The sequence below is a fragment of the Ambystoma mexicanum genome, chromosome 7q, assembly GCF_040938575.1.
Source record: "Ambystoma mexicanum isolate Mex_15411 chromosome 7q, UKY_AmexF1_1, whole genome shotgun sequence".
Lineage (NCBI taxonomy): Eukaryota > Metazoa > Chordata > Amphibia > Caudata > Ambystomatidae > Ambystoma > Ambystoma mexicanum.
In genome coordinates, this window is record NC_090941.1 from 179932697 (window position 1) to 179960240 (window position 27544).

The following is a 27544-nucleotide window of genomic DNA, read 5'->3' on the forward strand; positions in this document are numbered from 1 at the left end:
GTGAGGCGTCAAATTCTTTCCCCTAACCTAAACTATTGTCGATTTTGTGAGCTTCATTTTGTAAGTGAAACTTTGCAACACATGGTAGTATCATGTCCTAAATTGAAGATCAGAAATAAATATTTTTCTAATTTGTTAAATTTTCATATGGAAAGGAACGAAATTGAGACGTGGAGCTTTTTATTAAACAGCCCCAGGTTTGCTGTTATAAAATCCCTGGTACAATTTTTGGAAAAAATCTTACCGACTGAAATAACTTGATTACCAAGTAGAACTGAGACAGTAAAAATGATAAATGTGAAGTCAGTTCTAAAATGCTTTTTTAGCTGTTTACATTTGTTTTGATTCCCTGGCTGAGTTCCTGTTTTTTTATCTATATTTTTTATCTTTTTTACTTATTCTATATTATCTTCTTTTAACATTGCTCCTTTTCCTGTCTCCAAGTATCCTATGTGAAATGTAACTGTTTGTGAAATGAAAGTGTAATTTAAATTGTTTTCTTATTTGATGGTTATGTATATGTAATTTTGAAAAGTTGATTGATTTCAGCTGTACCAAAATAATAAAAAAAATAAATAAAAAGAAAATGGAACCAACTGGAGTGCTGCATTGTATGAATATGGAATCGAAGTGAAGTTAACCTCTGTCATCAGGGCTGCAACGCCGGTTTACAAGAATCGCTGCTACGTAGCCACGGCAGGAGTTCTACTGCATTATCCGAACATTTGGCCCGCTTTATTGCTATGCAGAGTTCAAAAGGTGCCCGAATTTTCCTTTGAGGCTGGCATTACTAAGGCAACAGGCACCAAACATCTCACCAATTAAAATGGTAATTTTCATCCACACTGCAAATCGCCAGTTTTCGGTATTTTAGTTCATTTTTTAAGAATCGTCGGGAAGATGCTCCCAAAACTGGGGGTTGGTTTGCTATGGGTTGAAATCCCTGTCAACTTGAAGTCAGCACAATACTGGCAGCTGAAATGAAGTCCAACATATTATAAGCTTTGTAAAATAATCTTACAGAGGGAGGAGAGGGTACACGGTTACATTAGAGAATATTTTTGACACACTGAGGCTTAATTTTGGTACAGCAGGGAAACTGCATATATGTGCCATTCTAAATACTTGGCCATATCCTACCACTTGACGTGTGTCATTTTAAACTAATGCCTTTGTAGCACTGAGACTGTAGACTGCTGCGTCCTCCTGCTAGGCTGACAGTTTTTCTGACCCACTCTGGCCTCTTTGAGATGTATTTCCATTTTAAACTGGTGCTTTCTGCATTTCTGTTTTCACTTTACATTGGTCAAAACATAGTATTTAGGTGTAGTGTAATCAAGGGACAGTATGGTTCCTGTGACAGTTTAGTTTGTGGTAAAATCTGTACGATGTGTAGAGTGCTGTCTCTTGGGTGTGCAGGTGAATACCAACATACCACAGTGGCACCCGATGTGTAGCAGTGGAAGAAATAGGATGCAAGTGAAGCAGGAAAAAGGCACTATTCCAGCACCTCTCCCTCTGAACTCAGGCAATCTTCATTTGCCTTAGGTTACCCCCATAATACCCCAACCATAAGTGACACAGATAAAGCTTTGATTTACAAGATGTGGTTCTGGCTAAGTCCATCAGCACAATGTGCATAATTACTTTCAGGAGACCCAGTCAAATGACTTCCGGTTTTATGCAGAACTGTAAATTATTCCTCATGGGATTCAGTACTGCTGACATTGGGAAGCTGGCTCTATTATACTTGCCAAGTCCATTGGCTAACCCATTTCAGTAAACGTTTATGCTTAGCGATAGGATTGTCCTTCAGGACCCTACATCTTTGTTAGGTTCATGCTTTTTCAGAAAGACTACTATAATTGCTTCTTGCTGTTAAACCTTTTGTAAAAGTCATACTGCAGTGAATCAAGGTGCAATGCTTTATTGTTAGGTAGGGCCTCTATTTTATCTAACATTTATTTTTCTCTTGGCCTCTAAGGTGTCTTAGTAAATTCTCTTGCATGCAGGTATTGTTGCATGCATTCCTAATGTGTTTCTTTAGCTTCATAAAATCACATTTCCACAAATGTGGTAGCTATAACATAACCGGTTTATTAGGGTGCACTTTCTCCACCAGAGCGGTTTGATGTCACCGATAACAGATGTTTAGTGTTACTCAACTCAAGGGTGCTCATTTTATCAACCTCATAAGGATAAAGGGTCTGAGTAGGCCTGCCGGGATTTGAACCTGTGACCACAATTTCAAACACAGATCCCAGTAATGCATTAGTCCACTGCGACACAGCCCTGGATGCCATCTCGTATGAGTTTGAACAAAACTGTTCCTGTTTTTTTCTTTTCAAACCTTCTTGAGTTGAGCTTTTGCCTCGTTCCCCATCATAGGGAATACTGTAAACATAGTTATAGCCCTTCTTCTGCTGTACTATTGGTGCCTCTGCTCCGTGAAAGGAATTGAACAAGACCATGTTGTGCAGTGTTTAATCCCGGGATGCCTCTCGCAGGTGCTACCAGCTCCAACCTCTAGTCCTTTTATGAACACAAGAGCACTAGACTAATTATGGAGAATATGGCGAGAGGGCTGCAGGGAAGAAGAGGTGAGTAAGAACTAGGATTTGTCACTATGGTGAGTAACTTTTCCCCACTCCCACATCCTGTGCCCATTCCTCCATGCAACTGAGAAATTATTCTGCATCCTAAACCTAATAAGGAAGGATCGGAAAAACTGATTAGACAAAACAAGTGGGAGAAATCCTGGAAATGGCTCATCTGAAAATATTCCCCAAGACCAGCCTTGCCAGACTGTGCATCTGCTCTACAACTGGAATCCCCAGAGTATGGTTTACAATAAGCATTCAAAGTGTCTAAAGTCACAGCCTTGCAAATTATTTCCATGGGAATATGGTTCTGGAAAGCTGTTATTTGCCCAGAAAATAAATGTGCATGTATTCCCTTCGGCATGGAACTTTTCTGTGTATGCAGCATTCAAGAATGCATCCCACAATCGAATGGCCTTGGCACTAAAAAGGTATTAAATCTCTCAAGGACAACAAACAGGTAGTTCGACAAATGTCTAAGGTTTTTCTGGAACTGGAATGCACTAAAGAGCTATACTCATCAAAATCTGCCTCCAGTTGTCGATCAGGGAAGGCAAATGGAAAGGAGTTCTCTTAGTTCAGGTGAAAATCAGACCACATGAAGCAGAAAGTGTGAGCCCTCAATCACTTTGTCCTTGCGAAATTTCCAAAAAGTCTATAAGAACAAAATGGCTACAGCTTGCTGACCCACTATAAAGAAAAGGTTACTCACGATAGTGACTACTGTACTCATAGTCCAGAAGCGCCTTTCCTCCATACTGATTGGGCGTCCCCATAAGGGGATGGGACTGAAGCCTATTGCACTGCAAAAAAATTCCACCTCCCCTATAAGGGTTAATTTAGGCACGCAGAGGTGCTGCAACTGGTGTGATCGCGCACGTTAACCCTCCTCCCTCCCGCCACACCGTAGTCCCTCTTCATAAGTGCGTTGAGTACGATGGTCCTAATGACCACTAATTAAAGGGGGATGGTGGCTGGGCCCTATGGAGGAAAGGGGACTCTGGACTAGGAGTACAGTAGTCACTACAGTGAGTAACTTTTTCTAAGTACTATGTCTAGTCTCCTTTCCTCCATACTGTATGGGCGATTCCAACGGAGCTGAAATTACTGGGTGGAGTTTATTATACAGCCTTCAAGGCAAATAGGTTCCTGCGAACTGCCTGTCGAAATGCTACATCCTCTCTAGAACTTACATCTGGGCAGTAGTGGTTTGACAAAAAGCTGATGGGGTAGCACAGGTGGCAGATCTACAGATAACTTCACTACTGCTGCAGCCTTTGCCCTAAAAGCTTAAGCATGAATTCCCTCTGGAGGTGCTTTGCCCTGCACTTTGTAGGCTTCTAAAATACACACTATCCACCTAGCTATGAATGGCTTTGATGCTGGCCTACCTGCAGAGGCTTCACCTAAGGTTACAAGTAAGGGTTCAGGAGCCCTGAAATCCTTTGTCCTGTTTAAGTAAAACATCAATGCTCTCTCAATATCCAAGCATTGCAAAACTTTGTCTCCCTGAACATTGGAAGATTTGATTAATGTGGAAATCTGTTCCCACCTTTGGTATAAATGACAGATGTGTTTGTAATACAACCTTGTCCTTGTGGAATGAGGTGTAATGATCCAAAGCACCCAGCGCTTGGATCTCGCTGATCCTCCTAGCAGTTGTTAGAGCTACCAGAAATACTGTTTTAATGGAGACCCTTTTAATTTCTACTGATTCCACTGGTTCAAATGGTTTATGTGTAAGAGCCGATAAAAACCACACTGAGGTCCCAAACTGAAGGTGCCCTTCTGATAGGTGGATGCAACCTTGTCCACCAAATTCTGCAGAGGTTGAAGTGACTTTGGAGCCAGAAATATGGCATTAATCTCAAAAATATGTATGTGATGCGACTTGTCCTTCAGAGTCCAGAGGCTGTGGTTAAAATGATGTCATACTGTGGCTCCTCACGTCATTGAATGTGAAATTGGTTGGAGTAGAGCAAGACTCGTGGGTGTCCTAACTCTACCACTGCAGGTCTTCATGTAGTGCCACAGGAATTGTTATCTTGTCTGACTGTAAGCCGGTCTCCCGATTCTAAGAAACGGCTAGGCGCAACTGCAACTTCCTCATTTTGAGCCTCGCTAGAGGCACAGTGAGAATGCATGTTGCTAGCAATCCCAGTAGGTATTAGAACCACCACACTGTTATTGTTCCGGTTGTGAAGTGAATGATCGCTACAAGAATATCTCTCCACCTGTCCAGAGTTGGAAATACTCTGGCTTGAATGGTGTTCCACTGAAACCCAATGAATATGAGCTTCTGAGTCGGGGAAAATTCAGATTGCTTTGTGTTGATCGAAAACCCTAGGTTGAACAGAGTCTGTAAATGTGTAGCCTCCTATGGTGATTCTGCTCTTACATGCCAATCGTCTAAATACAGATAGAAAAGTGACCTCTCCTCAAAATGCTGACAATCGAGTTCTTTATTTTTGGAAACGGGCTGGGTGCTGCATTTATCCCAAAAGGCAGGACTTGTATTGGTAGTGCTTCCCCATTACTGTAAATCTGAGAAATTGTCTGTGGGGGTGCCAGATCAGCAAATGCAGGTATGCGTCCTTTGGGTCTAACGCACATAGCCGGTCCCTGCACAGTGAGACTCTGCAATATGGGCAGGTTTTACCATCTTGAATTTTGAGGGCAAGGATATGTTGAGGTAGGAAGGGTCTAGCAACACCCTCAGGTCAATCCAGTGTTTCCTGGGGATGGCAACAATCCCCGAGTAAAGACCTTTGGTCTTGTCCTCTGGAGGCATCATCAAGGTCACCACTTCCCTGAACAGTGCAGTAGAACCTATGTGAATGAGAAGGGAGGATGTCGGAGAGAGAAACTGAATGGGTAAATTGAACCGTCGGAAAGAGAAATGAACCAAGAGTCTGAGAACATCAGACACCCTTGCTCCTTGAAGAGTAAAAGTTTCCTCCCCCCTCCACCAAACAGAGGACTCGCGGCCCTGGCGTTGATCTTATTGTTTTTTTTATTTTCAGAAGCAGAGATAGAGTAGGGGGGGTGACTAGAACCCCTTAAGGGTAGTCCTTTGTTGTTTTCGCCTGTTGGTACTAGACAACCTATCAGGCTTTCTCGCTCTCCTCTCCTGAATGCCTGAAATCCCCGCCTATGACCAAGCTCTGGTGTCAGAACCTAGCTCTACCATGTGTAAATGATTTAACAGCTGGTTTATGCTAGATATTCAGCGACTTTGCTGTTTGAGAGCTGGTTTTCTTTTTGGTTAACTCTTCATCGGTGGATGAATGGAAACGATCCAAGTCCTCAAAGGGCAGGTCTAAAATCCTGTCCTGGACATCATTGGTACATTTTGTGGTATGCATCCTGTGGCAAATCTAGCAACATCGTCACTGATTCTCTCTCCGCAAGGGAAGCTTCTCCTACATGGCAAAGGTATGGCAGAAGCCACTTGACATGGACCCTGGGAGTGGTTATCTGAGGGAGGAAAAGGTAGGGGAAGACAAACTCCAGGGAGGCAAGAGAATATTAGATTTGTACAACCCTTCAGTGGTAACTCCTAGTAAAACCCAATGTCTTATACTACACTCCTGTATGGCTTATTTTAATGTGGATGCTGAATTTCCAGGCTTTGTTAGCCAACAATATTATGCACCTCTTCCCCACTTTGTAGTACTGAGTCGGGGAAGAGGGACGAAGTAATGCGAATGACTGGACACAGTAAGCCAACACTGCGTTCTAGTCGTTGGAAACTGCAGAGAAAGACTGGGACATACTTAAAAGGACACAGGTGAACGAGACTCAGTAGAACGAGAGAGCCAGAGACTGAACAGGCACCTGATGGATGCTGACACTGTGGAGGACTCAGAAGGCGAACAGACTGCACAGCGCATAGGCCAATGGGCATGGGGTGCAGAGGAACCAGGTCAGCAGAAGTTCACTGCTTTTCTGTTTCGGGCAGGTAGAGCTGCTGAACACAGAGGAGGGCAAAGCGCGAAGCAAACAACTCACAAGGCGTACTGCCAGTCAATGTACCGGGAGCGCAGACGCCAGTGAAACATGAGGAATGCTGAAGACTCTGCACACAGCCGGTAAAGCTCAGGGGCACTTCTGGGCGAATGCCGAGCACCACGTACTTCATGAGAGAGCCCAAGTAAAGACAGTGAAATCATTACTGATTTGAATATTGTGGAGGAAAGAACCTAAGAAAAGGCAGCACAATGTTTACGATACATTTTTGAGAGAAAGAGCCTAAGCAAAGGCAGTGGAACTATAACAGACACAAACATGCTGAGAACAGGAGCCTAAATAAAGACATTGGAGTTAATGAGAAAGGGTTGCTGACCCAATATTGCAGAAGTGTTGTGAGCTGGATAAAAGAGTAACTGAACAGAGAGCAGAGACGCCCTTGGAGGTTAGTGAACCAGGCAAACCATGAGTCTGGCACTCAGACCCAAGCAAGAAAATGACTATACCCTGGCAGCAGGGGAGTAAACCACGGGTAAGAAGATAAACTATCAACAGGGAAGGTTCATACCCCTTTTTCAAGAACAAGGAACGATATCGTGGCAGGAAAGTATACCAGGGAAAGGAAGGAGAATTAAGAAAAGTCAGGGGTCAAAACCCCTATATATGAAAGTGTGTAACAGAAAAAGGAAGACTCGTACCCCTTTAAGTATTCAAGAGAACTAGGTTGTGAACTTTGTTGTGATTCTAGATCACTGTTTGATTCAAGAGAATTGCGTACCTTTGAGGAGGCAAAAGGGAAGAGTTTTCCACTTGAGCAAATTGAACAGTCATGAAATCATATCGAAAAAGTACAGAGAGAAAAGAGAACATTAAATGTGAATCAGCGGGAAAGAGGAAAACAAAACACACCCCTGTCCCCTTTTTTGTGAATAGCAAGCAATCCATCAGTAGAGGACAAACTGAAGGTATGAAAAGGGGAAGAGTCATTATGCTTAAAGATTGTAACTTTATTTTAAAGAGTAATGGAAAATTTGTGGAAAACCCACTGAACGAAATCGGGGAAAGAGAAGCCCCCTTTCCTAGTGCAACTTTTTTCTTTTCTTTTCTGCACTTTACCCCAAATCCGTTTTGAAGAGCCAAAAACCTCTGCTAACACGCTTGAAGAGCCAAAACCTCTGCTAACACGCATGAACCTGCCTGATCTCTGTGGTGCTGGGACTCGCAGAAGTTATGCCAATCCCTCCAACCTTTCATGAAAGACCTTGGCTGAGGACGGGAACTCTGTTTGTTCTTCTACATCAGTATCAACATTCTTATGGGAAGAACCTTGTGTATGTGCACCTGAATTCTGGCCCTTGGGGCTCACGGCACTTGGCACATGTGCCATGTCTACAGGAGGAGGCATGTGCACCCACATTGCATACTACTGGCAGCACTACAGGAGAAGGTGGTGGTAACGTTGGAGGAGGTGAAGCCAATATTGGGTGAGTAGTTGGTTGCGCCTGTGGGAGGACCTTCTTAATTTGCCCCTTCAAGATATCTGACATTTGAGGAGACTTCATGAGGTTTAGAAATCGATCGGAAAATCCATCCCTGCAAGCAGGAGTACTCTGTAGTGTGGTTCTGGGAGCTACCGCTGTAGGGTCCAAATGGATGTAACTGGAACGCCATCTGTCTAGGTTGATGCGTTAATTGGTCTGAATATCTCAAGGCACTAGAGGATGAAGGGTACGCTGTGCACCATGGTACATCCTCCCCTGACCATTGCACTCTGGTTGCAAATTGTTGAGCTGGCTCTGTCCTGCCCACAGGACCATTTGGGTTATTGGCAGTGGTTCTGTGGCACTCTATGAAGGTTATGTCTCAACTGAAGAAGTGGCCCTTTCAATGCGTGCAACCGATTCTTCTCTTCTAGCAGCCATTTTGTGATGCATGACGTTGATTGGGAACGTGCAAAAAACTAATGTCTGGTGTAGAGCCCAGATGAGGAGGTCTGGGAGGACCCTCAGTCAAAGGCCTGGTTCCTTTATGGACCCCAGAGTATTCTCCAGGAATGTATAGCACTCAGCGGAAGTGCTGGTAGTCCTTCATGAAGGCATGTCCTCAGGCTAAGGCCCAGATCATGACCTAGTAGGTGCTTCAGACTGACGTCTGGTAATAGAGCCATTAGGCCCCTTGGTACCGGGCCTGGTAGTCACAAGACTCCTCTGTAAGACCGCTGGTAGCCTTTAAGGCCTCAGGTTTGGTAGGTACTTCTGTGCTGGGGTGGTTTAGTAAATAAAGAGGTACTTCCTGCTCTGTGATATGCATATGGGCAATTATGGGAGAGTGCCGATTTGGCGATTGTTGGCTTCAGCCCCACAACAGCTGGTGGGCTGAGGTTTTGGCCCCAGGTCGGCATACCAGTCAGGGGTGCATTGGTGATACTGAAATCTGACTAACCCCAACCATTTGCCCTGCACGGGGCAGGGTCCGGCCCTGTGCTGTCCGTTTTTTGGCAATTTCAGGAGAATGCCTATTTTGTGACTTAGTCCAAAATAGGACGTTAGGACACAAGGAAGGCATACCAATCTGCAGTGAACTGGCGATGGTGAAATTTGACCAACCTCACCCATGCGCCCTGCACCTAGGTGGAGCAAGGTTCGGCCCTGTGCTATTGGTATAGGCGATTTCAGGAGATTGACGATTTTGCAATTTTTCAAAAATAAGAAGTAAGGACACAATATAACATACACCAGGCTATAGCAGACCCCTGCGTGCATGTCAGTCACAGACCGGGCAACGCTGGGTGGTACCACTAGCAATCAAATAATTCAGAGTCTTCTCCCTTCTCACTAATGGATACTTGCACGCAATTGCATTTTTCTGATGGCTCCTATTCTCACATGCATTTAGAATGATGCTTCTTGTTGATAAGAATGTACTTTTTTAATGTTGCACACAAACAAGATGGCAAACTGGTCTTGCCACCAGGGTTGCAGTTTTATAATGACTAATCCGATATGGGATACATTACTCACCGTAATCGTATTTCTGATGCTTGTATCTGCTTAGATTCACATGCTGTGCATAGGCCGACATCTAGTGGAAGCTGCGGAGTATTACAGTTTGTTTTTCGAAGTCGAAAAATGGGCGTCGACACAGGGCGTGCCAGTAATACTATCCCTAGTGTGACGTCCCCTGTACCCATGATCCCTCACGCGTCTAGGATCCCCAGATTGTGTTTTTCCTGACATGAGGTAGCATGAGGAGTAGCGTGAGTACAGATAGTCCAAGCAGATAGACAGAAAGGTAAGACTACAAGCAACCATGCGCCTTCTCTCGGAGGGGAGGAAGGGTGGGTCGCATGTGAATCTAAGCAGATACAAGCATCAGAAATACGATTACGGTGAGTAATGTATCCCTTCTGAGGCTTGTGGAATCTGCTTAGATCACATGCTGTGCATAGATTAGCGAGCAGTACCAGAAGAAGGAGGTGGGATGTGAGAAGGGTCATGAGCAAACAGGTGTCTTAGAACCGCTTGTCCCACTTGTGTATCTGCCTTGGAATGAGTGTCAATGCAGTAATGCTGAGTAAAAGTGTGAATAGAGCTCCAAGTAGCTGCTTTGCAAATGGTGTCAAGGGGAACATTTGCAATGAAAGCCAGAGTGGCCCCAATGCCTCTGGTAGAGTGGGCCCTTGGCGTAAAAGGCAGAGTTTTTTCAGAAAGAGAGTAACACAGCTGTATACAGTTGATAATCCACTTTGAGATAGCGCCCTTAGAGACGCGATCCCCCTCTCTGCCTGTAGCTACGGAGACAAACAGTTGATCTGTTTTCCTTAGCGGTCTGGTTTTATTTACATAGTATAAGACCGCCCTACGCACATCTAGGGTGTGTAGTTTCACCTCAGCTGAGCTTTGTGGGTTTTGGAAGAAAGCCGGAAGCTCGATGGACTGGTTTACATGGAACTTGGATATGAATTTTGGTGAGAATCTAGGGTGTGTGCGTAAAACCAGTTTGTCCTTGTGGATAGTAAAGAAAGGATCTTGCACTGACAGAGCCTGAATTTCACTGACCCTTCTTATGGAGGTAATGGCTACTAAGAAGGCCGTTTTATAAGTCAGGTGTTTGAGACTACTTTTATGCATGGGTTCGAAGGGGGGCCCCATGAGCTTAGATAGCACCACATTGAGATCCCATCCTGGCGGTGGGTTCGAGATAGGAGGGTGAAGTCTCTTTTCTCCTTCCATGAAGGCTTTAACCACTGGTACTTTCCACCATGAAACCTTGTTATGGGATGTGGTGTAGGCTGAGAGGGCTGCCAGGTGTACTTTCAGAGAGTTAAAAACCAACCCTGCATCCAGCAGGTGGAGCATGTATGTTACAACGTTGGAAGGAGTGCAATCAACCGGGTTGATTTGTTTACTCTGGCACCAGATAACGAATCTTTTCCACTTGTCAAAGTAACAGTGCCTTGTATTTGGTTTCCTGGACTCTTTTAGAATGTCCATACACCTCTGTGGTAATTTGAGATGTCCAAACTCTATGACTTCAGGAGCCATGCTGCTAGGTTCATAGAGTTGGGTTCCTGATGCACTGTTTGACCTTGTTGCTGGGACAGAAGGTTGTACCAGGCTGGGAGTCTGATGGGCTCGCATACCGCCATCCTGCGTAGGTGTGGAAACCATGGTTGTCTCGCCCACATGGGAGCAACTAGGATGAGCGTCATCGATTCCTTGTTCATCTTGTACACCACCTTCCTGATGAGAGGAGTTGGTGGGAAAGCGTACGCAAACATCCCTGACCAGTTCATCCACAGGGCATTCCCCTGGGAGTCCGGTTGTGGGAACCTGGATGCAAATCCTGGGCATTGTTTGTTTTCGCTTGTGGCGAATAGGTCTATAGTGGGGAAACCCCACTGAGAGAAGAGATCTTCTACTACGTCTTTGTGAAGGACCCATTCGTGTTCTTCTGGGAGGGAGTCTCTGCTTAGAGCATCCGCTAGGGAATTGAGCTCCCCTGGAACATGTTGCGATGACAGGAAGATGTTCCGTCTGAGTGCCCATATCCATATTTTCTGGGCAAGCTTGGACAGATTTGGTGAACGAGTCCCTCCTTGCTTGTTCAGATAGAACATGGCTGTCGTGCTGTCCGTCCTGATCTGCACCGACAAGTTTAGTAGATGGGGCTCGAACGCCTGCAGCGCTCGGAATACTGCCAGAAGCTCTAGCAGATTGATGTGGTTCTTGGCTACTGAGTGAGACCAGAGACCCTGAGCTGTGTGGTGGAGATGGTGAGCTCCCCACCCCGTCAGGCATGCATCTGTCGTCACCACTGCCTGTACTTCGGGATCGTAAAAGGGTTTCCCCTTTGCGAGATTCTCTCTTGTCCACCAGTGTAGGTTCTGTACGAGTGTTGGCGAAACGACCACTAGATCGTCCCACTGACCACTTGCCTGAGACCACTGTTTCGCCAACCATTCCTGCATGGGACGCATGCGCAGACGCGCGTGGGGGACCAGGTAAATGCATGACGCCATCATGCCGAGTAACCGCATAGCTTTGCGTACTGTTATCTGTTGACCTGACTGATAATGCGGAATTTGCAGAAGTATGTTCCGAATTCTTTCTTCCGAAGGGAAGGTCAATCCTTTCTGAGTATCTAGGATAGCTCCTAGAAACTGTTTTGAGGTGCTTGGCACCAGACTTGACTTTTTCTCGTTGATGGAGAAGCCTAATTCGTGGAGGAGGTCGATGGTCCTCTGAATGTTTGACCTGCAGATTCCTGGGGTTTCCCCCGTTATGAGCCAGTCGTCCAGATAAGGGTACACTGGGATTGCCTCCCTGCGTAGGTGTGCAGCTGCCACCGCCAGTACCTTGGTGAATACCCTTGGTGCAGAAGCTATCCCGAAGGGCAGTACCTTGAATTGGTAGTGGCGACTGTCCACCTTGAAGCGCAAGTATTTTCTGTGCGCCGGGAGCATGGAAATATGAAAATAGGCATCTTTCATATCCAAGGTTGCCATGTAATCCCCCTTTTTTAGGAGTGGGATTACCTCTTGTAGTGTGGTCATACGGAATTTTTGGGGCTTGACATACTTGTTGGCAGGCCGTAAGTCCAAAACTGGACGCATTGTTAAATCTTTCTTTGGCACAAGGAAGTAAGTTGAATAGATACCCTTGTTTACCTGGTGTCCCGGGACGAGTTCTATCGCGTCCTTTTCTAGCAGAATGGCGATCTCCTCGAGGAGGATCTTCTGATGTTGTAAAGAGTGGACTTTTTGTCTTGGAGGATGGTTTAGGGGACGTTGCAGTAGTTCTATGCAGTACCCATTGGATACTGTTGACAGCACCCATCTGTCGGATGTTATCCCTTCCCATGCCTGGGTGAAACTTGATATTCGTCCCCCTACTGGGGTTGCATGGGAAGGGACCCTGAACTGAGCGTCACTGCTTTGGTGGAGGCGTGCCTCCTCCTTTACTGGGGCTGCCTCTGCCTCTACCACGTCCTCTTTTACTACCCCTACCATACGCCTGGGTAGACTGTTGTGAGCTGGTGTTCCACTGTGTACCCTGGGTGTGGGAGTAGCTATTTCCTCTATTGGAATTTTGGCCGCGGGGGCGACGAAAATTGCCATTCCCTCTTTGGTTAGGTGGTTTGGTAGTTAACTGGCCAAGGGATTTGAGGGTGTCGAATTCTTCCTTAGCGTTTTTTAGAGCGTCCTCGACTGCCTTCCCAAACAGGAGATCACTTTCCACTGGTTTGTCTAAGAGCGCAGCTTGTGTTTCTGCTTTGAATCCCGACTGCCTCAACCAAGCATGCCTTTTGATGACAGTCCCCTCTGCTATAAGTCTACCCGCATTGTCAGCGGCGTCCAGAGTTGCTTTTACAGTGCAGCCTGACACGTTCCTTCCTTCCGCACAAATGCGAGCTAGCTGGCTTTTAAGGGGTTCGGGAGCAGAGTCTATTAGTGCTGCCACTTCTTCCCACTGGTGACAGTTGTAGCTAGCCAACAGTGTGGTGGAATTCGCGATTCTGGCTTGGTAGGCTGCCGTGGAAGCTACTTTCCTGCCAAAACCATAAAGTTTTTTACTTTCTTTGTCGGGGGGAGCCTCAGAGGAAGATAATGGTGTACCAGCTCTTTTGCGGGTGTTGGTTACTACTAGAGAGTCTGGCTTAAGTTGACCTCTAATATATAGGGGGTCCGACTGGGCTGCTTTAAACAGCTTCTCCACTCTCGGATTTACAGGTCTTGTCAGGTTTGGGTTGACAAGGGATGGTGCTATTCTGCGTTGAACAGATTTTAGGATGGGAATGGTCTGGGCTACTGGCTTCCTTTCCCCTATTAGTTCTTCCGCAAAGTCCCTTTCTTCCTGGACACCTTGTGTGTCTATGTGGAAGTGGTTAGCTGCCCGAAAGAGCAGTTCATTCAGGAGGGGCTGATTATCTATTGGGGAGTCAGACACTGGGGCTTCCCTTTCGACTGGTGAGTCCATTCTGAAAATATCTGGGCTATTTTCTGGCTCATCCTCGTCTTCGTCTTCGCCGTAATAATCTGATCCTGCAGGATCTTCTGGCGTGTCAATTTCCTGACCTTCTATCAGGGAAGAGTTTCCTTGGTCTGTAGGGAAGAGGTAAGAATAGGGTTGGACCTCGATGGGGTCTAAAGGCCTAAATGGTGTCTCGACCCGGGGTCTTTTATTTGAGGGGATAGGGTCCCCTGACCCTGAGGGAGAATCTTCCTGAGGGTTTAAAGCTAGGAGTTGTTCAGGGTGTCTTTCGAAAAAATTCGCCAAGGAAGACATCCTTGACATTACTCTGTCAATGTCCTCGCATGACCAGAGTTTTGAGCTTGGGGTGACCTTGCTGGGACTTTCTATGGATTGGCCCTGAGAAGACTTGGTCAGTTCTTTTGTAGTGGAGGACTGCAAGGGTTGTTTCCTTTGCTGTTTACCCCCTTCCCCGTGGGTGGAAGTGTGTTTCCCCTTTCCCTTATCTTTCGACGCCTGGCGTCGAGGATCGGAGGTGGAATCCCTGTCTTTCGAACTAGCCTTCGAAACTGGCCCCTCTTTACTCCCAAGTGATGTACCCTTTTCCTGGGGTGCAGGCTGGGGGTGGAAGTCGTGTTCGTCTCCGGACGATTGATCTTCCGGGATATTAATGGTCGAGGCACTCTGTGCAAGTGTGGAGGCTTGCCTGACGTCGTGCGGCGACCTCGACCGGGACCGCCCAGAGGACGTCCTTTCGGACCGCTCCTTCTGTGCCTCTTTCCGAGGTTTCGACGACATCGAATCTCGGGTGGATTTTTTGTGTTTAGCGTGTGTATGTGTAACGCTTTTGTCGCCGGGGGACTTCCCCATAGTCGCCGGGACGGACGACCTTCCGAGGCCGGGGACGTGCGTTCGGCTGTCCTTCGACGCCTTGGTGCCCTCGCCGTCCGAAAGTTCGGCGTCGCTGCCGTCGCTGAAGGTACCCTCCGCCTCCATAGCTGCTAGCTTGGCGTGGTGGGCCCAACGCTTGGTGGAGCGGTCCTTAAGAGTTTTGGCCTTAAACCTATTACAGGCTCTGCAACCCGTCTCGGGGTGGTCTCTGGGTAGGCAAAGGTTGCACGTAGCGTGCTTATCTACCCAAGGGTATTTCTTATTACACTTGGGGCAAAACTGAAAGGGCGTACCCTCCATACGCGCCTGTGGGCAGCGGGCAAGTGTGTGTAGGTAATAAGGTGTCGAGTGTGGAAGTGTACCACCCCCACTCTCCCTACTTGTAGGGCCGAGGCCAGCGGCCCAGGCCCGAGCCGAGGCGGAAGCCTCAAGGCCCAATCCGTCGGGTATTCGACGTTGATCTCCTCCCCGGTTCGGCGTCGAGATGTTGATCGACGAAAGGTTGGCCAAACGGGGCAAATTAGAATTAGTTTAGAGTGAAAATATGGCAAAGCCAGGGAACTCCGATGAAGTGCTTCCGACCAGAATGGCGGAAAAAAACAATCTGGGGATCCTAGACGCGTGAGGGATCATGGGTACAGGGGACGTCACACTAGGGATAGTATTACTGGCACGCCCTGTGTCGACGCCCATTTTTCGACTTCGAAAAACAAACTGTAATACTCCGCAGCTTCCACTAGATGTCGGCCTATGCACAGCATGTGATCTAAGCAGATTCCACAAGCCTCAGAAATATATATATACACGCAGTGCAGTACTGACCAAGTCTCAGATAATCAGCCATGAAAGTGTATTATTGATTTTGATTGGTCTTATCAGATGGAACCTTATAGAGGTCATACGAAGCATTTTTTGTTGTTGAAATTCAATGAAACACTTGACAAAAGAGAAATCTTTTGCTGTAAATGACACCTTTGCACCATAAACTGTGAAAGAACTTGCACGTGTCACCTCTGTTCACCTATCTTCCTAATTCAACCTCTAGCAAGTGGAATCTTCCTGGCCTGTTACAAAAAAGCCAAAATACCACCTTATCCTTAAAAAAAGCAAGTGTGGGCCAAAATAACCCCTCATTCTACTGACCCATCTCTCTACTTTCCCATCACCTTAAAAGTCTTGAGAAGGTGGTCTTCAACCACACAGTACAATATTTTGGGGTGCACTCACTTGATGACCCCCCCACCAATCTGGATTAACTCAATGAAATGGCTCTCACCCAAGTCACCCATGTTATTTCCATTGCCCATTATTCTCACCTTGCCTCCATTTTCATCCTAGACCATTTGATGCCTTTAACACTGTTTATCCTCCCTCCTTCCTTCCCTCAAACTACATCCCTCCTTGGTTCCAATGACACTGCACTGGATGAGTGCCCCAGCATCTCTCTGCTCCTTCTCCATCTCATGGCACCTTGTCTCAAACACCCCTTATCGTGGATGAACAAGTGTCAGTCACAGGCCTTCTCTTCAAGCTGAACACCTTGTACCGTTAACAAACCATTTTCCTTCATTAGCTTTAACTACTACCTCTTCGCCCATGATACTCAGATCTTGTCTTTCCTCTCCTTCACCCCTGTAAACTCTGTATGGATAGACAACAGTCATCCATCACTAAAGGGCTGTACGTTGCCTCAAGCGCAACTCTTCAAAGATGGAAATCCTCTTCCCTTCAGAATTCAACGCCAACACTCTCCCTTCGCCATCTCTTCCAAATTTTTCTCACCCCCTCAACCATGGATTTCAACTTTGGTTCACAGCAACCTGAAATTCTTCCCGTTCACCATGGCTACTGCCACGCAGCCACACTCAACCTCCTGGACATTAGGAAAATTCCCCCAACCCTTCTCTAGTCTTGTGCTCAGCAATTGGATTACTGTGTGAGGCTACTTCTTGTCTACCTCTGTACACTTTTACTGTCCTCAAGAAAGACATCTACTTTGCAACTTGCACACATTTCAACCAACACAGATCCACTCCCACCACCCATTAGTCATGCTGCATGGCTCCCCATGAAAAATGATTTGCTCTTTAAATTCATGTTACTTGTCTATACATTTGTCCATGGTCTTGCCCCCTCTACCTTGATGAATGCAGCTTGATGTACACTCCCTCTCATACTATTAACAATCAGCCCCCCACACTCATGCCTCCTTCCGCTTTTACTTTTCCGTACATGCCCCACTTCACTGAAACACTTGCCCCTGGCTTCAAAGCCATATTTCAGTGGGACTCTTAAAAACAAGGCTCAAACTCCACCTCTTCGTCATGATTGGAACTCTACACTCAACCTACCCTTCAATGCCAACTAACCTTCCAAACCCACCTTTCCCGCAATCTATACCCCACATATTTCTGTAAATATCCAAATGCTGGCTGGAGCCTTTGAATGGTAAAAAAAGGAACAAGTTACTTACCTGTAACTGTTGTTCTCCAGCATGGGTCTGGCATGGACTCACATGCTCATGAATATTCCCCGTCGTCAGGCTGGGAATCCTCAGTAAAGAAAAAATCAGTATCAGTTTCGTTTCAGATCTGTCTTTCCTGGTAGTAACCAATCACTGGTCTCTGGGTCATACTGCCCCCAGCCAATGACTGCCCTCTCCCTAAGCCCTCCCTTGGCAGCCATCCTCAGGTTTGGTAGCACGTAAAGTGGCAGTATGACCAAGTGAAGAGCCGCAGAGGGGAAGGAGGGAGGGTTCGCATGTGAAGCCATGCCAGACCCATGCTGGAGAACAACAGTTACAGGTAAGTAACTTGTTCCTTCTCCAGCATGGGGTCTGGCATGGATTCACATGCTCTTGAATATAAGAATACATAGCAGTATACACATGCAAAACCACGGGAGGTGGCAACAGGCTCAACATTAAGCAATACAACAACTCAACATTAAGCATCTCTTACCTCCTCACCAGGCTCAGCTTAAGCGAACAGGTTGCGCAGCACTGCTTGGCCGACCCTGGACTCCTCCCTGGAGTCCCGATCGACGCAGTAGAATCTTGTGAAGGTGTGCGTCGACCTCCACGTAGCAGCCCTGCAGATGTCCAGCAGGGGCACACCAGACAGGAACGCCATGGTAGCAGAGATCGCTCTGGTCGAATGGGCTCTCGGACGGCCGGGCAGCGGTAGGTTTGCCAACCGGTGACAGTGCATGATGCAGCCGGAGAGCCATCTGGAAATGGAAGCCTTCGAAAGAGCCTTCCCTTGATTCACAGGTCCAAAATTCACAAACAGCTGTGATGTCTTCCGAAAACTATTAGTGCGATCCACGTAGAACTTCAGTGCTCTAGCTACGTCCAGCGAGTGCAGAGTCCTCTCTGCCTGCGACGAAGGCGTCGGGAAGAAAGCTGGCAACACCAAGGGCTCGTTGAGGTGGAAGTCCGATGGCACCTTGGGCATAAAGGAGGGGTGCGTCCTCAGCACCACCATTGTGTCGTGAAAAGTCAAGTATGGAGGCTTGCAAGATAGGGCCTGGATCTCTCCCACTCGTCGTGCGGAGGTGATGGCCACGAGAAATGCTGTCTTCCATGACAGGAACTTCAACGGCGCCGAATGCATAGGCTCGAATGGGGCCCCCCATGAGCCTGGTCAGCACCACGTTGAGCTCCCACGCCGGGACAGGGGCCTTCACCGGCGGGAACGATCAGAATAGTCCCTTCATAAATTCTTTCACCAGGCGATGAGACCACAAGGACGCCCGTCCAGTATTTCTGGTGTATCGGGAGATGACAGCCAGATGTATCTTGATGGAGGCGTGAGCCAGTCCAGCTTTTGCCAGCGACAGTAGGTACGGCAATACTTGAGGGGCCGTAACCCGCAGAGGGTTAATCTTCTGTGCACGGCACCAGACAGAGAACCTCTTCCACTTATGTCCATAGCACTTGAGAGTTGAGGACGCCCTGGCTTTTGCAAGAACCTCTCTGCAGTCAGCCGGGATATCGTATCCTCCAAACTCTAGTGCTGCAGGAGCCAAGCCTGCAAGTTCAGGGACTCCGGGTCGTGATGAAGAATGGCGCTTCCTTCTCTGGAGAGAAGATCTGCGTCTGTCGCCAGCTTGTTAGGTGGGGACGCTGACAAGTCCAGAAGGTCCGGGAACCAGATCTGTCTCGGGCACGCCGGTGCAACGAGGATCATCCTGCACCTGGACCTCTTGAGCTGGTTGATGAGACGGAGCAGCAACGGCAACGGAGGGAACGCGTACAGGAACAGGCCGTCCCAAGGGAACGAGAAAGCATTGCCCATGCTCCTCGGTTGTACAAACCTCTGGCACTTGGAGTTCATTGCCGTTGTGAACAGGTCGATCTGGGGTTTGCCCCATCGTTGAAAGAGCCGATCCACCTGGTCCTGGCGTAGTTCCCACTCGGGGCACGAGCGCAGCTCCCTGCTGAGTGAGTCGGCGATGGTGTTTTTTATTCCTGCCAGGTGGAAGGGAACCAGAAACATCCCCTGGGTGATGGCCCAGTGCCACAGATCCTGGGCCTCCTTGTATAGGGCTGGGGATCTGGTGCCTCCCTGCTTCCGGATGTAGAACATCGTGGTGGTGTTGTCGGTGAAGATCCTCACCACTTTGTCCTTGAGGGATGGAAGGAACGATTTAAGCGCCCAGAACACGGCTCGTAGCTCCAGGATGTTGATGTGGAGAGACCTCTCCTCCGGGAGCCAGAGGCCTCTTGTGTGGAGATCTCCGTTGTGGGCCCCCCCCATCCCTCCAGGGAGGCGTCCGTGGTCACCGTCTCCTGATACGCCGGGGTCTGAAACTCTGTGCCTGCCATGAGGTGCGCACGGGTACCCCACCGTAGAATCGCCCGACGGAACTCCTCGTCGAGCGGGATCCTGTCTTCGAAGCTGCCCGCTGCTTGAATCCAGCGGGCGTCGAGGAACTCTTGTAGCGGACGCATCCGAAGTCTGCAAAGGGGCACAAGGTAGATGCATGAGGACATCATCCCGAGGAGGGACTTGATGGACCTCACCCTGGCCACATCCGTGGCTAACAGGCGCTGCACCTTGCCCAAAATGGCCTTCGTCCTTTCTTCCGACGGAGATGCCAATTGCTCCACTGTATCGAGCTTCGCTCCCAGAAACAGTGCCACCTGCGACGGGACTAGGTGGGATTTGGGGTAGTTGATGGCGAATCCCAGTTCCGTGAGCAGGCGGACGGTCTTCGCCGTATGTTCGACGGTGAGTTCTCTTGACCTTGCACGGATTAGCCAGTCGTCCAGGTAGGGGTAGACGTGGATCCCTTGCAGGCGCAGCCGCGCCGCCACTGATGCGAGGCACTTGGTGAACACCCTGGGTGCCGACTTTAATCCGAACGGCAGGGCTCTGAATTGGTAGTGACGCCACTGGACTACGAATCTGAGGAACTTTCTGTGTCGTTTTAGAATGGGCATGTGGAAGTAAGCATCCTCCAGGTCCAACGACGATAGGAAGTCGCCCTCCTCCAGCTGTCCCAGCACGTGCTGGAGGGTGACCATCCTGAATTTCTGTGCCTTGATGTACTTGTTTAACCGACGCAGGTCCAGGATGGGGCGCCAACCGCCTGTCTTCTTTCTGACGAGGAACTACCTTGAGTATACTCCGGAGCCCCGGAGCCTCTTGGGGACGAGCTCGATGGCACCTTTCTTGAGCATCGCCCTTACCGCCAACAGCAGTTGAGGGACGTGATTCTCCTTCCTGGCCACGGGAGGAATGCAAGGACACTTCTTTTGAAATTCTAGCGAGTGTCCGCAAACCAGGGTGTCCAGCACCCAACGGTCGGTGGAGATGGACTCCCACACGCTGACTAACTTCATCAGCCGGCCTCCCACCGGGGTGCTTTGGTGGGGGCCCGACGCTACGGCCTGTTCAGTCCTGCTTGGAAGAGGCCTTGCCGCCTTGGCCTCCTTGACGACGGCGGCGAGACCCTCCTTACTTGCCGCGGCCTCTGAAGGCCTCCTGGGACGAGAAGTGGGCCGCCTGGCGGTACGTAGAAGAGCCACCGATGGATCCCTTGGAGGCTCCCGGTCTGCCTCCGAAGCTCCGAAAGGGCCGCCGTTGCTGAAGGACTCCTAGGACTCTGGCTGTCTCTGTGTCGGTCTTGATGGCCTGGAGGGACTCATCCACCGTCTTCCCAAACTGGTTGTTGCCTTCGAACGGCATGTCCAACACTCTGGTCTGGACGTCCTGGCGAAAGTCCGTCGCCTTGAGCCATCCTCGAAGGCAAACCCTGTTGCCCAGCTGGCGAAATCTGGTATCGGCAATGTCCGTTGCCACCGTTATGGCGTGATCCGATGCCACCTCAACTTCCTGCAGAATCTGTAGGGCCTCCGCCCTCTTGTAGTCCGGTAGGAAGTCTAGCAGGGGAGCTATCTTGAACCAAAGCTCCCTGTCGTAACGGGACACAATCGCCAAGGCATTGGCCGCCTTAATCGTCGTCGCCGCCGACGAGATGACTTGTCGTCCCATGGAGTCCAACTTCTTGCCCTCGCTGTCCGGCGGGGAAGTGGAGGTTGAAGCTGCCGCACCCGCCGCTTTCTTCTTGGACGCTGCCGAGACGACAGAATCCGGCGTAGGCTGGGCCCTGAGGCACAAGGGGGTGGCATCGGGGACCCGGTACTTCTTCTCGTACCTGTCCCTTTTGGCGGGTGTTGTTGAAGGGTTCTTCAGGATAGCCAGCCCCTCGTCCCAGATGTCGTCGAGCAACGGTACCGCGAGGACCGTCTTTCTCTTGGTCTCACGTCGTTGGTAAAGGAAGCCTTCCTTTTTCTGTTCCTCAGGGCAGAGCTGGAAGAGCGCGGATGCCCTGGTATCATGGCGTGGAAAGAGCCAATTTCGTCGGGCAGAGAGGCCCGAGGGGGGGGGGGGGTTTGAGGAGAGAGGGGTGATGAAGGAACATCCGTTGCATCATCGCCACCGTCGTCGTCCGTTCCCATCGCTGTATCTGTCGCCGTATCAACCCGAGGGTCCGGCGAGGGGTCCACAGGCCTCGTGGGCACGAAGGGCGGTACGGGGTGGACTCTCCTCCGCTCGTTCGGAGGGCTTCCCGACGGTCCTGGTTCTGGATCCTCCGTCGGGGTCCGTGGTAACCTCGTCCTTATCTCAGTACATAAGGATTGTATCGCCAACAAAATGGCCGCCGAGCTATCCTGGGGCTCAGGCAATGGCATCGACGGGCGGGATGGCTGCTCCACTGGGCCCTAGTCATCGCCATCTTTGATCACATCAGCAGGAACCTTCCCCTGGTATCGAACCTTCTCGAACCTCTCGTTGAGGCCTTCGAACCTCTCGTTGAGGCCTTTCACGGTTTCCACCAGATCCTCCTCGGAGGCTGAATCCGAGTCCGTAATGGCCACCGCCCCCCCTCTTTTTCCACCGGGGTCTTCACGGGGGTCTTAACGATGGGCTGGAAAGTGGATTCCGTCCGCGCTGGCAGGGAAACTCTGGGCCCCGAGGCCGCCTCCACTGGCGTAGTCTCGTCCGGCTTCGCCAGGGCCGCTGCGACAACCTCGATAGAGGCCTTTGCCGGGTGGATCAAGGTCCTCACCACCTTAGGTGCGTCCTGGGCCTTCGCTTTGGGGGGTAGGGTCATCGTCTCGCTCCCCCTCGGCTCCCTTCGAGATTGACCGGGGCCTCTCCAGAAGCTTACCTGCGTTCTCGGACTTCCTATTCCCCGAACAAGAGCGCTGGCTCGTGGTTGATTGTGCCGGGGAAGTCGCGCCCTGCTTGGCAGCCGAAGAGCCCGACCTTTCGGCGCTCCCGGTGCCCGCGGACTCGCGGTGCTTGGCCTTCTGTTGGGCCCCCGTCGCCAGGGCGCCCTCACAGGACTTAGAAGACCGCTCAGACTTTTTCTTCGCCTTCTCACCTGCTGTGCCCTTCTCCAGCCAGGCGGCGAGGCGGGAACGACGATCTTGCTTGGTCCGTTCCGACAGGTTCTTGCAGAACGCAGAGTCCTTCTCCACGTGAGTCTTGTCCTCATGAAGGCATCTTGAATGCTCGTCCTTCTTGAAAACATTTTGCAATCCGCACCCCGGGCAGCTCCTGAACAGCTTGGATCCGGGAGTCGAGTTTCCCTTGTCCTGGGCCATGTCCGTTGAGGTAGGCCTCAGATCTTCTGGAACCTCCGAGAAGCGTAACTCGACGAAAACTTCACCCTTGAGGGGCGTAGAAGAATTCCAAAACGGGTCCCCGTTATCGGAAGTGGAAACGGTGGAGCTTGAGGCTCGATTAAACCGAAAAAATGAGAAAATCTCCTGAAAAAGCGCAAAAACGCAGCACGAGGACTCCCAACACTTGAACGTGCGGCAGAAATCGGAGGATGGCTGCCAGGGGAGGGGCTTAGGGAGAGGGCAGTCATTGGCTGGGGCAGTATGACCCAGAGACCAGTGATTGGTTACTACTAGGAAAGACAGATCAGAAACAAAACTGATACCGATTTTATCTTTACCGAGGATTCCCAGCATGACGGGGAATATTCATGAGCATGTGAATCCATGCCAGACCCCATGCTGGAGAAATATTGTTCTCTCCTACAGCCCATGTCCTCCATAAATACTCCCAGTCTTACCACATCACTAAAAGATGTACGTCATTTAATTAATCTATGCGGAGGACTTCCTCTGCTCTGTTATTGCCTTCTTTGAAACTCATTTCTGTTCGAAATGTTCTCCTTTCTTCAACGCATACACATTTGATGGTTGAATGATTGACTGCATAGAAAGTCTGGAGGTTCACACACTGAGCATTTACATCCCGGAAACCCATGTGTACATGTCTTGCATCTTGTTCTACCTCATTTACTCTTCCTGCCTTCCACCCACCTCTAAATGGCATCCATTATTTACCAAACCTTAGTGCTGCACCACAATATTTAAAGTGGTTATTGTTGCCACAAGTAGTTTCATTTGTAGCCAGTGCCCGCCCGCGAGTGCAAATTTACTGAAAAACAGATTGTTTAATAATGGTTCAGACAGCTGGGAGAGGTATTCTACAAGTATACACATCTAATTGAACTCACTACATACCTTCTGTCTGTGGCAAGTACACGGGAAAAGGTCATCAGTGGGCTGTTCCACTAATTCCATGCCCTCTCTGATTTTTGGCTCACTCACTTGCAAAAGTGAATATTCCTAAATAAAAAAAAATACAAAAAAAATCCATGAATGTACTTATAGAACAAATGCTAATGTATACAAGCTAATAATTTGTCATTACACAGCCGGTAACAGTTAATGGTTTTAGGACTGCATTTGGTGTGTACTGAAAGATTGTGCAACATGTGCTATAGATCATTGTAACATGATTGGGTACTTCTAAATGCCTCATTCTAACACTTGCCTTTAAATAGTTGAATTGCAATTAACCAGAAAAAAACTGGTTGGCATAGCGAATCGTATAATCAAATGCTCTAAAAATGAGACCTTCCTCATTAACACTGGAGGACTCTTGAGATGTTGTTGTACACATACCCACAAACAATTTCATGCAGCTGAAATACCTGCATTCCAGCAATTATGCAACCAAAGTTCACCAACAATAAACTTCAGTGGACAGTGCCCTAAATGTCATTCAGAGAATGCAGACTGTTTTCATCTGATCTGGGCATGTCCGAGGATAGCCAAAATTCTGGGAATAAATCACTTCTACAACCTTGGAAATTCTTAATACCAGCATTCCACCGGAACCCTTAAACAGCCTATTTGGTAGAATAAACAGCCTATTTGGTAGAATTAATGACATATCTATAGTATACTGTAAATTAGTGTCAAATGTGTTTAATGTTAGCCAAGCACTGTATTGATACATCCTGGAATAGTCCCTCAGTTGCATCTTGCCACACCTTGCTTACTACCCACATCTTGCTTAAAGACTTGTACTGGGCATGCAGGATGCAATCTACCCATCGAGACTTAATGTCTACATCTGCCCCTCCAAGTGCCTTTTGGGGTCCCTTCCAGCGGTACCTCTGGAATCTGTCGACAGACACAGACAACAGGTTTACAAAACCTTAATTCAACTGAAAAGGCAGGGTGGATGAAAGCCTAACCTGCCCTATGCTAAGGTGGGATTTCCCTACCTGGCTTGTAATCGGCTACCCTTCCCCAAGTTCAAGGTAATTCATCAAATGCAGGGGTTATCCTTCCCAAGTTCAAGAGAGTTCATCAAATGCTGAGGTGCCCTTCCCCAAAGGTTCAAATCATTCAGTTCTCAAAAAAAAAATTACATTCTTTAAATTTTCAACAGTTGTTTCCAATATCGCAACACAGTCTTTGCACAACACACGTTTCTTTATGGGTGCTTTCAATTACTTTCCCATTCAACGCCACCCAGTCTAGGAAGTTGGCGGACCATACGGTCCACCCATTACAGTTCACACAACCAGTACCCTTTCTTGACTGCTTTTCCTTAAGTGCCAGTCCACTGTTTCTCCTCAGAAGTAAGCTTTGCCTCAGACACATGTGTCACACTCTCCTGACACAATGTTGTGGCTCGGTAAGTCATTCTTGCCAATGCTTGTCCTTATGCTCTCTTGGCTTTGCTAGCATTTGTTTTCAGTTAATGCAGTTCCTTATATTCACATGATTCAAAACTTTAATTTCAGTAAAGTTCACAATTCCATCTTTCATCCCTTACAATATGCCAAAGGTTTCTGACTTGTTTTTAATTCGAGTGGTATTCAAAATGTGCGTTTACTTGCTTTCAATTCGTTCAGTATTCAAAAGGTATTGTAACTTACTCTCAATTCGCTTGGTATTCTGAATGTGTTTTAAATTCATTCAGCATCACTGCATGGCAGCTCAGTGTCACTCTCTCTCTGGTTTCACTTAAAGGTCGGTCTTACGACTCCCCGCAATTCCTTCCGCCGCCACGGGTACCTGGTTATCCGTGTGGTCACTGGCTTCTTCTCCCGGCAGCTTCCCTGTGGCTCGCGCACACCCATCAATGCTTCCACGGCGAAGCAGGATAATTCAGACCGCTCCCTTCGACCCAGCTGGCTTCCACCTTCTTCTTTTGCCACTTCCTGCTGCATAAACTCAGCACTGCTTCCCAAGCCTCCAGCGCAGCTTCTGCCAGTCGCCTCACCAGAAAGTTCTCCCTGCACACAGCTGTCTACCCTCCCATAGCTGATCGTGCTATATCAGACGACTCAATTCCTGTTGGGCTTCTCCTTTTTAAAGTTTCTGCCTATTACACAAAAGACAAGAAACACTCATCAGCAAAGCGCCAGTCCCTTGTTGCCATCCTCCTTGTCCCAGTACTTGGTTGAAGCTAATGCTCGTTCATTTTCATTAAATGAGGATGTGTTGGTTTGGTTATCCTCTTCTTCATCCCAGTATCAGATGAATGCCATTTTGGGGATATTGTAGGAGAGTCGTAATAAGGTGTGTGGTATGGGGGGTTTGCGGTGAAGGGGAAACTGAGATAAGATGTCTCACCTTAGGATGCCCTCTCCCCAAGTCTCCTCCACCCCCAGGGTCGGGATCCAAAAGCGATTTCCCTGGCCATCTGAGCAGAGAATACCAGGGGAGAAGAAGTGAGGACACCCTCAGGTTTCTTACAAGTCATAGATCTGGATTCATACAGTCTAATTTTCTGTCTTACTCAGTTATTTTTGGACAGGATTGCATTGTTCTTGATATGCATTTGTTTGTATGCACTGTGACAATTTAATAAATAAAAGTACAAAATCACCTTCAAAGACAATGCTGACGGTATTAGGTCTAAAGACCTTTTTTTTTAAAACAGAAAAGAATTATCGCATTAGAAAGACCGCTCTGTGACCATACAGAGCAGTCTTACTAAATCAAACTGTCCTGCCCCAGAGTACGCATAGGGCCGGACAGGCTCACCAGGACCCGGAAGCGCCGTCGGGAGAGAAACGTTAAGTATGTGTGTTGACCTAGAACCATGCTAATGTGTCACAGATGAGGGGCGGGGCCAATAGAAAGGAGTAATCCTATATTTTCAGCCACAGTAAAACAGATGGCTTTATTGCACCTGCCCAACTTCATCTTTCAGTACTGGCAGACTGCTGGGTCCAAGCCACTAGCAACTGTGCGAACATAGAACATGTTTTTTAATGCAGTGTACAGCAATCAGTAGTGATAGCCACCATAGTTTACCCCATTTGGCATAGGCAAAGAAATGCTTCATATCAAAGTGCACACAGACCATATTTTACAACAATCTTATGCCGGCCCAACCTATGTGGACTTGCATGCATCCCATGTAAGCGGAACTGAAGTCTACACACAGAGGTCAAATAGGGGTCTGAAGGACTTGCAATTATCTGAAGTGTTTGGAAACTGTGATTGGAGGATGATGGTTCTCGGACTACAGAAGTGAATCCCTTTCTGCATCCACCAGGATTCCCCCTCTCATGCTTATGATTTGGAGACGTCCTGCCCTGTCCTTACCCTTGGTAAGCTCATTCCCTGTCCCTGCAATAGCAACTTTGTGACTCTCTGGATCGTATCGGAGTCTCTCCCTCGTCTCAATCTGGTTTTTGTGCAAGGTAGTCCGCTACAAAATATCACAATCCTTTCCCTCCTCAAATGCCAAGGTGGCCTATTGGTCCCGC

The 27544-nt window shown here is 48.3% G+C and overlaps 1 protein-coding gene across 2 annotated transcripts in view; it reads right to left on the bottom strand.

Moving 5' to 3' along the window:
* POGLUT2 (protein O-glucosyltransferase 2) overlaps nt 1-27544 on the bottom strand; it is a 637125-nt gene that overhangs the window by 38228 nt on the left and 571353 nt on the right. For both annotated transcript variants that reach the window (XM_069639036.1, XM_069639037.1), the window contains one exon: nt 23988-24092. In XM_069639036.1, coding sequence (XP_069495137.1) covers nt 23988-24092 — 105 coding nt within the window. The remainder of the gene's footprint in view (nt 1-23987; nt 24093-27544) is intronic.